At 35.4% G+C, this 12,558-nt stretch overlaps 1 protein-coding gene across 6 annotated transcripts in view; it reads left to right on the forward strand.

Moving 5' to 3' along the window:
* Positions 1-404: 404 nt before the first annotated feature.
* Fas3 (fasciclin 3) overlaps positions 405-12,558 on the forward strand; it is a 491,319-nt gene continuing 479,165 nt past the window's right edge. For 3 of the 6 annotated variants that reach the window (XM_074121338.1, XM_074121340.1, XM_074121342.1), the window contains exon 1: positions 407-843. In XM_074121338.1, the coding sequence (XP_073977439.1) occupies positions 795-843 (49 nt within the window). In that variant the 5' untranslated portion in view covers positions 407-794. Of the gene's footprint in view, positions 844-12,558 lie in introns of all 6 variants that reach the window. The other 3 variants (XM_074121337.1, XM_074121339.1, XM_074121341.1) reach the window with 2 other exon arrangements.

The following is a 12,558-nucleotide window of genomic DNA, read 5'->3' on the forward strand; positions in this document are numbered from 1 at the left end:
TTGCGCCCTTCATTGAACTACTTTTTTAAGCAAATGAATTCATATTGTTTTCTAGCTGGTTACTCGAGTTAGTGGTATAGTGGGACGTTTTGATTGGCTAATATGTGCATTTGTTTGTTTTTTTACGAAAGCGATTACAAAGTTTGTTTGTATCAATGTTAACGACAAGCACACAGAGGTTTGTACTCCATCCCACTAATATGAAATTCCACTACATAATTAGTAAAAGTACTTAAAACTTTCTAATTCCTGGACCTTCTACATTTTCTTCAAATTCCCAATTTAAAAAAAAAAAATAAATAAATAAAAGGTGAGCCACCAGGAGAGTGGGTGGTGGGATCAGCTAGTGGCGAGACTAGCGCTCTACTGTGGTCCACTGAAGTACTACCTTGGGCGCGGCTCTACTTCTCAAATCAGTTGGAATTCAACGTTGCTACGAGCAACACTGGGTTCGTTGGTTATAAGACCGTAACCTTACAGTTTGTCGTATTTACGTGTTTTAACATTTTAATTTCTTTGTTTTGTTTTTAAATGTTTTTTTATTTTTTTTTAAACAGCTTTTAATGTCAGTTTTCGTTTTTACCCAAAAAAGAAAATATTGACTACATTTTTAGTGAGTGAGATCAAAATTTGAAAAAAATTTATTGTGACAGTTTTCATGTTTTGTTTTTAAAATTTTAAATTCTGTGTGTTAAATAAAAGTGATTTTTCTCTTTAAACACCGAAAAAAGAGGTGAAAACTTATTTGTGCGCTTTTTCTATAGTTTTGGAGAAGAAAAGAAAAACTATTAACAATGTCAGGGAGTTTTTATGTGGTGCTGTTCGCATCTCTTCTAGTGAAAGGTATGTGTCTTTACTTTAATAACATCGATGTTTTACTAAAGGTAAAAAGGGAAATAAAAAAAAAATTAAGATGACTTTTGATTGCCAAATATTTTTTATTTTTTGGAGGGGGCAGTACGAGTGCATTACTTTTGAGGTTCTTGCAAGAAGTGAGTTCAGAGATCATGTTGCTTTGGGTCCGCCCCTTAAAGAAATAGGAATCTTACTATAAACAGGCAGTACACTATCTAAAACCCAAAAAATTATCGTAAGATTAAATTTGATTTTATCAAATAGGTCGCAATCCAATGATTTTCTTAAATATCCCTAATTTTATCCTACTTTAGTACGCATGTTCTTTGCATTTATGGCCGGCCGAATTCAGGTTTACAGCCATCATCAGAGATTGAATATGAAACATTTTGTGGGTGGAATTCGACTAAAGTAAGCTAAGTAACTTACATTTAACATTATCAGTTGCGGTTGCAAAAATTTTTCTTCGGCAATATCCTGGCGATCCTTTGTGATGGGTTATTGGGTCAAGTCTCTCTAAAAGGGCCCAGTTTAGCGTGCGTCTAAACGCCATTAAATACACATTATAAGGATTGAAAAAATTTATAATTTAGTGGTAAATGTGGAATTTTCTTTTCATTTCTTTTTTCCTGCTTCTCGGAGGATTTCCTTAATGAAAAGTCGCTGTTGATCTCCTCTTTACATTGATGTAGTCAATGTCCTTACTGTTGGAAAATTTAGCACTGTCTTTCAACAGTTTTTACAAATTGACGCTAATGTTTCAGTAAAAATTTGAAATTCTCGAAATAAAACGCCATTTAATGAATTTATTCGTTTATTGCAAGTTTCTAAAAAGAAAAATTATTACATGCGGAAGTTACTTTTTTTTACCAGTAGTTTTCCTTGGGTTTTTCCGGGGATTACAAACATTGTTAAAAGAAGCCCAAACAATGGAAAGGTTTTGGAAAATGCTTTATAGCTTTTCTTTGAACCATTTTACTAGTAAATGTACATTTATGAAATGTTTAAAAAAAAAGTTGAATCTGTGACTTTGATTTTAAAGTTGATTGTCGAATAAGTTCGATTGACGTAAAAATAGTCCTTCTTTTGGTTGCTATTCTCACACTCGGTAATTAGGTGTTTGCGAGAGAAAGAGGTTTGGAATTCCCTCGGGACCGAACAAGTGCGGTTAGACGAATACCCACGGGAAGATTAACATCCAGATAGACACTAATGTAGATACAACGCATCCAGTTTAGTCGTTTGCACGAAATATTCTTTAACTCTAGATAAACCGGTTTGGCTGGTTTATTTGAGTTTATTTCTTTCACTTTCACAAGCTTGGAGGCTGTTTTCGATTTTTCTGGTTTTGTGTAGATTTATTTGAGATTTTTGTTTATATTTGTTGATTATACTTCATCTGTATCGCATGAAGACTCTTTGCTAGCTGAGTGTCATTTGAGGTTCTGGTGGTGTTTGTTCCTTGTCTTGGAATTTGATGATGTCAGCGACACGGAAAGAAGTGCTTTTAATTTAGATGAGACAAGATTCCTGTAAGACAGAAGTACTTTAGATGATGCTATTATTAGCTAATCTCTGGACGGCTCAGCGGATGTTTATTACTGAATCATCCAATCATCTTAGAGAGCCATAGTTTGAGATCAGCACTTTCAATAAAATCCACCAGAGTTGGTTGTGGTTTGAATCATTTCCTGTTTTATTTCTACTGTAAATCCTTTGATATAACTTTTTACTCCCTCTCAGAACGGAAATGCTGCAGTTGTGCTGCTTTGTCGGCAAAATAGAAAAAACAAAGGATGAGCTCCAGTCTTTTTCACGAATTTCTTTTATTCAATTGTTTTGGTCTTTGGCTTTCCACAATAAAAGAAAAAAAACTATCGGCAGATTATTTTTAGACGTTAATTAATTTCCCTTACCCTTTCGCGCCCTTAATCGAGTTTCCCTGGGCAAATGAATTAAGTTTCTAGACTCTGTATTCGCAACTAGAGCTAAAATCATTCGGGCAGTTTCCGAGAAAATTCTGAAACACTGAAAATCGTAAAGTGGCACTTCCACTTTACTGGATTTTGATGAAAATTTTATTGTGGTTTTTCTTTCCCTTAAGCGAAATATCGAAGTGGAACTTTCTGCGATTTTTTGAGGATGAATTTGTAGAAACAACTTTCTCTGAGGAAAACCCACAAAAAACAGATACTTCCATTGTGAAAATTGAGAATTGAATATTTGCTCGGTCCAACTGCCTTCACTTGCTAGTAGTGGGTTGCTAGAGAAAGGAGCAGGTAGTGAGGATTAGGTAACCCCAACAACAGGTCTGAGGTCGTTCAGGTGGGCAATGCACCTTTAAGAATTGATTCCTTCAACTTCACAAGTACTAAAATAGAGTTGAAGTATTCAGCCAGGTAGCTGAACCTAAAATGCATCCCCACCACCTGTTTACAACTTCTGGCGGATTGACGGTCAGTTCACAGTTTGCCAAAACTAAAGAGTTAATCTCTGGAGTGCTTATTGGAATTCCAGGTGTGGCTGGAAACCAGGAACCCTATTACTGGCGAGCAGGTGCCATTTATGCGTGCTGTTGCCTAAGTTTAGTATGGTTAAATAGTTAGTTGTCCTAGGGTACTGAAGTTCTGGCATAACGTCCGTGTAATGTGCGGTCGATCTTTGGTGAACATGATGGCTTCAGTTTGTATGTGCTCTCCCCCAATTTGTGGTCTTGTTTTGGAATTTCCCTTTATTGAGCCGATTGGCTCGATTGTATCAGTCCTGTTTGAGGTCGTTAAAGGTGTAAGGCGAGTTTTTATGAATGAGATTAACATAGGTAATGCAGGACTAAGAATGCAGAGCCTTCAGGTACGCCCGCTGAGACTGGGAAGATAAGACAGAGTTTATTAAGGGCTTCCCTTTAGAAGTGTATCGATTTTGGGCGATAGTGAGGGAGATTCATTGCCAGACTCCAGAATTTCTTTTGCAGATCTATTAGCACCGGGCATCCATGCTTTATACTTAACGTGTGCTTAGCCTAATTCAAAAAGTCCGAGTCCAATACATCAGATTGTTTACTTTCTCTTACAGTGCCACCTAATATAGGGGCGACTTTGTTCTAGTGGTTATGAGCGTGACTTTCTATCTCTTACAGTTCCACCTAATATAGGGGCGACGTTGTTCTAGTGGTTATGAGCGTGACTTTCTATCTCTTACAGTTCCACCTAATATAGGGGCGACATTGTTCTAGTGGTTATGAGCGTGACTTTCTATCTCTTGCAGTTCCACCTAATATAGGGGCGACGTTGTTCTAGTGGTTATGAGCGTGACTTTCTATCTCTTACAGTTCCACCTAATATAGGGGCGACGTTGTTCTAGTGGTTATGAGCGTGACTTTCTATCTCTTACAGTTCCACATAATATAGAGGGCGACGTTGTTCTAGTGCTTATGAGCGTGACTTTCTAAGTGGGAGATCCCCCAGTTCGAATCCCGCGCACTTTTTATTTGTCCATGATATCTAATTGGTAGTTGGACTTAAAGCCCCAGCCTGGAATCTAGACGATTACTTTACTTACTAGCCAATATTGTAGTAGTTATATTAAATGTTTGATGTCAAGTATTTTAAGTGACAATTTGCTTTTATAAATCTGCTACCCAAATAGTGTCAATTAATAAATTATCTATAAATTGTTTATTGCTGTAATTAAAGTAATAAATCTGTTTAAAAGCCTGTTTTTTGTTCTTTTAAAAAGTAATTTTAAAGCAAAAGGAAATTTTATTTTTTAAACTTAGTGATCACGAAGAACTATTTTTGCTTCTGTCTATTTAAATAAATTAAAAAATAATTAAAAGAACGGAATAAATTGAAAAATGGAGGGATCTTTCTCTTTTAGTCCGTCTGTCTGTTTGTCTCTTTTTTGCAGTTAAACAAAGCCTAAAATACTTTCTATTATTTATTTTTTATTAGAAACCAAAACTTTCGTGACTAAAACCACAATTCACCTTCGTGACCTTTGTCATGCAAAAGTTTAGAGTTCAAATACTGGTGATGTAAAGTTTTTTTTTTTAATTTATTTTTTACTCAAACTGGAGAATTTTACTTCTTTTTTTTAAATGATAAATTTATTTATCTCATGTCCTAATAGGTATTTTAAATGTCAGAAGTAGTTTCGCTGTTTTGAGGTTACTGGTGAGTTTTATATTCTTCTGATGAAATAAAACATTTCTACTAATTACTGGCTAGTCTTGTCCCCCCAAAAATCGATTCCTACTCTTGTTAGTTGCTGCGGCATTCTACCTTAAACTTTTTCTTGGACTGAGTTATGTTATCAATATGGATTGTCAATGTTTAATCTATATATATAAAAATGAATGTGTGTCTATCTGTCTGTACTCGATAGATTCAAAAACCATACATCCAATCGCCGTGAAAATTTGGGAAATTATTAGGTATATCCCCGGGAAGGTTTTTGCAAAGTTTTTTTAAAATCATAGTTGGGGTTCTAGGTGCACCCAAACAAATATCCCGAAAATATCAAAATAACATTTAATTAGTAATATTTGTTAAAAGTGTAACCATGAAAACCATGAAAAACAGTTTTTTGCAATTATTAATACGAGAATAAATTATACCGTACATGGTGGAAAATCCATTAAACTAAAAGAACTCAACAATACTATTGACGTTGATAATCGTTGGGTAGTACCATATTCTCCATTACTACTAAAAACGTATTACGCACACATAAATGTTGGGTACTGCAATTCAGTGAAAGCTATAAAATATATTTGCAAATATGTGAACAAAGGAAGCGATGTGGCAGTGTTTGGAGTGAAAAATACAACTGCATCTAACGATGTAGTCACCCAATATCAACTGGGACGCTTCATATGTAGCAATGAGGCTGTATGGCGTATTACCTGAATATCATTTTCCATTCATGAACGATATTCAACGGTTGTTCATTTAGCAGTACATCTTGAAAATGGACAGCGTGTGTATTTTACATCAGAAAATGTACCTGCAAGAGCAATGTCACCACCGCCAACAACATTAACTGCATTTTTCACATTATGTAGAAATGATACCTTTGCACGGACACTACTGTACTCTGAAGTAGGGATAATTTTATTGTTAATTTTCATTTCGATGTATTGTATACATTTGGTCATTAATAAATTATGTTTGAGGTATCAAAACTGCCTTTTTGTTCAAACACAGCAACGTGTGAACGGGTACAGCTAGTTATAATATAAATAGTAATAATCTAGATTCATTTGAAAACTTTTTAGAAGGGGTAAATCTAGAATTTAGACAAAACTTACATGTGCAACGCTAATCAGTCGAGATCTCATACTCTGTATAAACGTTTAATAAACTAATTTACTTGAAAATCATTTGTATCAATGATGTAAACAGTGTTCGGATGATGTCACGACAATCTTGAAGTTGAGGGACGAGGCGATGTACTTAAATTATAACATCTCAGTAGAGAAGAGGGAGCTCATAGATGCGCATTGAGTAAAATCTAAATGCAAATAGAAAATTTGGTACACTTTTTAGGACTTTCTCCAATTTTGCAGCAGTGAGGTGGTTATAGGTAATAAATTTATAAGTGTTGATGAAGTCATAAAATATCTGAATGGTGATTATAGTTGGGAAAATTTATATAAATACACCGAGTATGCCTGGAAATATAGAAGTTTTCTGATGAACGAGTTTAATCTTTAGTTGAATGAAAGTATTATAATTTAATTGCTTTCCTTTTAAAGTAACAACTCAGTTTTAAGTTTTATTTTAAAATATATTTTCGCTTTTATTTGTTTTGTATATTAAGTAGCGGCAAGTATGGAAGTATAGGGTTTAAAAGTACAATTTTAGTTTATTATATTTATATTTTGTAAATTTATTTGAAGTAAAAAAAGTAAACATCTTTAGTTATTAACTTTTATTTTTGCACTAGACAACTTGGTCAACTTGGCGGACGGACTCTGGAGTCTACGCCTGTGTTTGTAATCTGTTCGTATTGTAAATATGTTCTTTTTGTTTCAATACAACACTATTATTACTATTAGTAGTAGTATTCTTTTTATTATTATTATTAAACCTTTTTCTAGGACATTTTCCTTCACTTCTGCTTACATCAACAATTTGATTATGATTTTTTTTGGGCTCACATTGTCAAAAATGTTTTCTGATTTTTGGCCCCCAAAAAAAGTATAAATATCTCTTTTAAACCCAGTCTTGCTTTCTTATTGAACCCATGTTCAGTCTAGAAACCTTTCTAGTACGGGTAATTCTGGCGGAAATAGATAGGTTATCTTCCGAAGAATCATTTGTAAAGTAATTACGGTTCTGTATCCTACAATGTTACATTGTTGAGTACCTTATTACTTTGTTTTAATGTAAATCTCACAGTCATAAGCCCTATTATTATTAAAAATTATATAGGCGCACGGTAGCCGAGCGGTTAAGATACTAGACCTGCAAAGCTACGATGTATTGTTGGTTTAGTGGGTTCGATTCTTGGTCTCTAGGCCTTGGATTTTTATTTAATGGTTAATCAAAAGAAATTTATAGTAAAGTATGTTTGCTAGTCGCTTCCGTCCACGACACCTAATTGGTAGTTGGACGTTAAGCCCCGCGTGAAAAAATAGGCGATTACTTTACTTTTATAAAAATTATAAGCGGAAGTAGCTAAAAAAAAGGAACTATCTCGAGAAAAACAGGTAATAAAATAGTTAATGAGATTTCAATATGTTTCAAATTCAGATCATAAATCAAAATTTGTAAGTTTTAATCTGGAGGGGAGAGATTAGCTATGTGGTTAGCATACTCGATTCCCACGCGGAGGTCCCGGGTTCGAATCCAGCTGGTGACCCTTAGATTTTCTCTTCCTAGGAGCTTCTTACAGCTCACTGTCCGGAGGCCGGCAGTGCACTGAAAAAAAGCTCCGAGCGCTAATAACCTCAGCTGTTGATGCGCCAAAAAAAAATAATAATAATAATTTAATCTCGAAAGAGAAACTCGAAACAGGATCGAAAAGAGAACATCGTGTATTTCCCTCCAAACGTTTTTTTTTTAAAAAAAAACCACGTTATTTTCATTGTTAACTCCAAGCTAGCACAGCTTTTCCGGCTTCAGAAATGTCCCAAACTATTTAGTGTGCATTCCATTTCAACGTCATAAAGGGAGGAATGCTAGGTATGACGTCACTCAGTCCTGCCATTAATAACTAACTCGCCTACAGGTTTTTATTACCTGGAATTAGTCATTGCGCAGAGTTTCCCTGGATGACAGGAAGGTATGTGCTGACTATTTAGCCAGAGCATAATTGGTTTTGTGGTTACAGGTAGGAATTCTGTTAAGTTAGTTCAAGGAGTATGGTCTTAAAACAGAATTGGACTGTTACCACGCGTTCTAGGTGCTTTTGAGGCAAGTGCTTACAAACCAATTAACGTGATTTAAAATATCTTTTAATAGCATTCTTTTCAGTGTCAGCTGAACATGGCTTTGTGTAAAGAGAGAATGTTTGTTTTACGTATGGTGAGCTAGAGTCTGAAAAAATAAATTAAAATAAAAACATTCCAGTGGTCCGGGAAATGTGTATCTGTTTTTTTTTTCTCTGAAACGAAGTATTGTGATTTCCATCCGGAAAACTTTGTGTCCGATACTGGAAAAGGAAAACATTACAGGAAGCTCATATTTCGTTAGTTTCCCACCTCGTGCCCCGACTAGCCGCCAAGATCGCCCTACCGGAAGTGGTACTTTAAACGGATTTTCCTCTTTAAAAAATCTCGGAAAATTGTCCTACCACTTTTCTTCCAAGCTAATACTCATAGCATTCATATTCGAGGAGCAGAGGATTGGATAGAAGTTCATCTAAAGTGCTAATTTACTGGAATTATGGAACTGCCACTTGGTATTAAAAAATATTTAACGAATTTCCGGAATTCCGATTGTAGCTAGAAGTTCCTTACCGGAAATAGTGCCTACGATTTTTTGCCTAAACTTCATAAATACATCGCATACACTTAAATCTATAATTTGTATTTGATTTTGTTTCCCCTGGGGCTAACCTTGTTGGGGCAATGCTGAGGATGGTTCTGAGTACTGTCCCTCTATCTAGTGTTGTTGCGTGCAATACTACGTGGAAAGAATCTGGATATTGTTAGTAAAGAAGAGTAAATATGTTTTTTTTTGGCAATCCGGAAGTCGTTGCGTAAAAAATGGTAAAGTTAGAAGCTAACAGGATGTAGTAAAAGGAAGTCATGAGAGGGGTTTCCGTCCAGTTTAATTGTATTGATCGTTCGAACCTGGTAGTGATTTAAAAGAAGTTTTTTGCTGTTGTGTTTTCGAGATCTATCTTCTTTATTCACAGCGTTGTTTTGGTTGCTTTTATTTCTTAAAACTCATTTTACCAATTAAACTGAATTCATTGTTTTACCTTAATTGTTCTAATGTCTTTTGTTTTCTGTTTTTCTTTGTTTTCTTAATGTTCCGTCCATTACAAATACATTGATTTACCTAATTGAAATACCAGTTCTTGATCATTCTTGTACTTTCTCCATTTTTCTCTATCTAGATTTGAAAAAATTCTTGCTTCGAAACTCGACTGTAATTCATCGAAAGTAAATTCAAGATTCTTTTTAAACTTTGCGCAGATTCAACTTAAACATGTCCAGGAGCATAGTTCAGTATTAGTATGAAAGATACATTCAGAAATCCAGTAATTAGAATTAGAGAAAGTCGTGCGGGGTGGTTTACCTTTCTCCTTATCAGATAACGTGTGCATGGAAACCACATCAGCTTCACCATATACATATTTATATTCACTCCAAAGACTCCGATCCATGTGGAACGTAATAACGTTAGACTTTCGCCAAACATAATTTCAACTTAAACTGTTGATTCTGATGGGAAGTTAGAAGTTACACATAACTTTGTATATTTAAGTTATAACTTCCTTGTATATATGTAGAACATTATTATTTATACTAATAATAAAAGTTAGGGAGTGAGTTTTATTAATCTTTCTAACTAAAACAATTTCTGTAGAGTTTAGAATTTATTATATAACATTACATTATGTAATAAGTGTTGTATTACTTAAGTAAAAATGCTGAAAGTTCACGTTTCCAATTCGTGGAATTGGTAAACAGTCTGGAGAGAGAATCACTCACATGACTTATGGTAATTCCGCATTCAGTTGGGCCCCCCTAAAGAAATTAAATCGATAAAGGCGCTCTCTTGTATGTATTACCCTTAAATATACTATCGATTCAGAAGACACTAAAAAAAAAATACTGAGAACGCAAAAAGGAAAAAAAGGGTCGATTCTTTTGCAAAGATCAATCAAGTGGAGATAAATACGTACTTCTTGCTATCGATTCAATCGATTGAATACTACAACAATGAGTTGTAGTTTTGTGGTTTTTTTCCCCTATCGTCTTCCTCAGCAACTTTCTGGCAGACCATAAATGAAGAACTAGAATTCCTGGATAATGCTAGGCTAGAGGAGAATATAATATCCTCCATAGACCCTTTTAGTTTCTGAAACTGATATTTTATTCCAGAATACTGATCGGCTGAGTGCACTCACTTGGTACCAGTACGAAAGAATAACATGTCCAAGATGGTTTTCTTTGGTCATCTCTTGACTAACTGATGCTTACCAATCCATCTACAACCTTTATCTTTGAGGGGTTTCTCCTGGGTTCGTAGTTTAGGCTTCCACAATTAGGTTTCTAGAACCCTGAATGAGTTGAACATTCCCTTTTTTATTTCTTTTAGGGATTGTCGTAAAGGATGGTACATCATTGGCACTGGCTTCCGAGTCTATTGGCTACTCTCCAACACATATCTCCTTCCTCTTTAAAACGGAAGCTGAGCAATTAAAGCTCTTGACGCTTACCTTTTTTTTCCCCCAAATTACTTTGAAATCTTTTCCGATTGCCAATCTGTTTGTCCATCATACACCAGGTTGTGTGCAAGTGAAATCATCAATATCATCAATTGAATCATCAGTGAATCATCAATTACGGGAAGTCTCTGTCCTCGGCAATTTTGTGATAGCTGCGTGTTTTTAATAAGAAATTTCCGTCGTCCAAACTTTTTTATGAGAAATAAAATAACAAAGAAACAAATATTAGAAGTAAATAAGTGACTTATTGTTGTAAGAGCAATCGTAAAGGTAAAGGTATTGTTGTAAGAGCAATTGTAAGAGAATGCACTGGAGAGAGATTAGTTATAGTATAAATAAGAGATGATTTCTGAGAGATTTGGTGGTAGCGAGAGAGGGTAATAAAGTGGCCCGTTATGTGGGACAGGCCGGTGAAGGTAGAGCACATCCCGTTAGCTGGTAAGGATCACAGATCATACATCCCTCCTCTCGCACTAAATACAGCGGCCATTCTCCTCTGCTTTTCATTGTATTCACTCATGAATAATCCCAGTCCAGAGTGAACTCAATTTCCGCATTTAATTTTCACTACTCTCTCTCTCTGTCTCTCTCTTAGTAATCGTGTTGATTTCCTATTTGCAGTTTTACCGGAATTAACTTTTATGGACGTAAAATTTCCCAGGCCCGGAAAAGTAGTTTTTACTAATTATTGTGTGTGTGTATTCAAAAACGAAAACTCACAGAAAATTATATTCCAGTGTTTATTAATATTTTCCCCTTAAAAATTAGGTTTTATTTAAATATCGATCAACCGGAAGCATCACGTTACCGAATCGATTTTAAGGTTTCCTCTAAAACATCTGCAAGAATTTTAAGCTTTTTGCATAAACTGGGATCTGTAATTTGTATTTAAAACATTGTTCCGGGAATATTGGATTATCTATGCGCTTTAGTACTTCCGTAAGAGGTTAATTAGGCTTTCCTCTGACGTGCCTTTCCATTGCCAACTGTATAGTGTTGCTAGGAATAGAATTTGAAAGTGAATTTGTAAATTAGCTGGCCGTAAGCTGTGAGAATAGTAGCAAGAGGAAGTTAAAATTAGTCCGCACTGGTAGTTGAACTTCATTTACATCGTTTTTTATTTTTTAGGCAGGCCTTACGTCCAACTACTCAATTATGTGTTTTGCTCAATTATGATTGCTAGTCGCCTCCGTTAGATGCTACTCGTGGACGGAGGCGACTAGCAATCATAATTTACTGTAAATTTCGTTTATTAACCATTAAATAAAATCCAAGGCCTAAGACCGGGGTATCGAACCCACTAACCAACAATACATCTTTGCATTGCGGGTCTAGTCTCTTAAACGCTCGGCTACCGTGGCGCCTACGATTGTCCCATGTTTTACTTAGTATTCTTGCTTGCTCACACTCATGCATGTAAGGATCGTCTCCAAATGGTTCCTGTTCCCATCTTAATAAAGGACGGAAGTACCCATGTCTTAGTACGTGAAAAAACTACCTTCACACACACACACACACTCGTAAACATAAATGCGCCGTAAGTTTTATTATGGATTAGTTTTAGCAATCTTTAAATCATCTGGGGAAAAACCCCCAAGGTAATAAATTTTTCCTTCAGCCTTGGAAGTATTGGGAGCGAGGTTATAAGCCGCGTGTATGCAGGCATTAGTGAAGTCCCTGAGCGGACTTGGCCCTATGTTCACTTTCCACGCAACCCCAGTACTTCGTACTTCATACTTTCGTGTGTATGTACATGGAATGAAACAGCAGAAAGAAAATCAATATTTTTGAAATTTC

The sequence above is a fragment of the Rhodnius prolixus genome, unplaced genomic scaffold (genome assembly GCF_049639745.1).
Source record: "Rhodnius prolixus isolate KJV_2025 unplaced genomic scaffold, Rpr scaffold_8, whole genome shotgun sequence".
In the NCBI taxonomy this organism is placed as follows: domain Eukaryota; kingdom Metazoa; phylum Arthropoda; class Insecta; order Hemiptera; family Reduviidae; genus Rhodnius; species Rhodnius prolixus.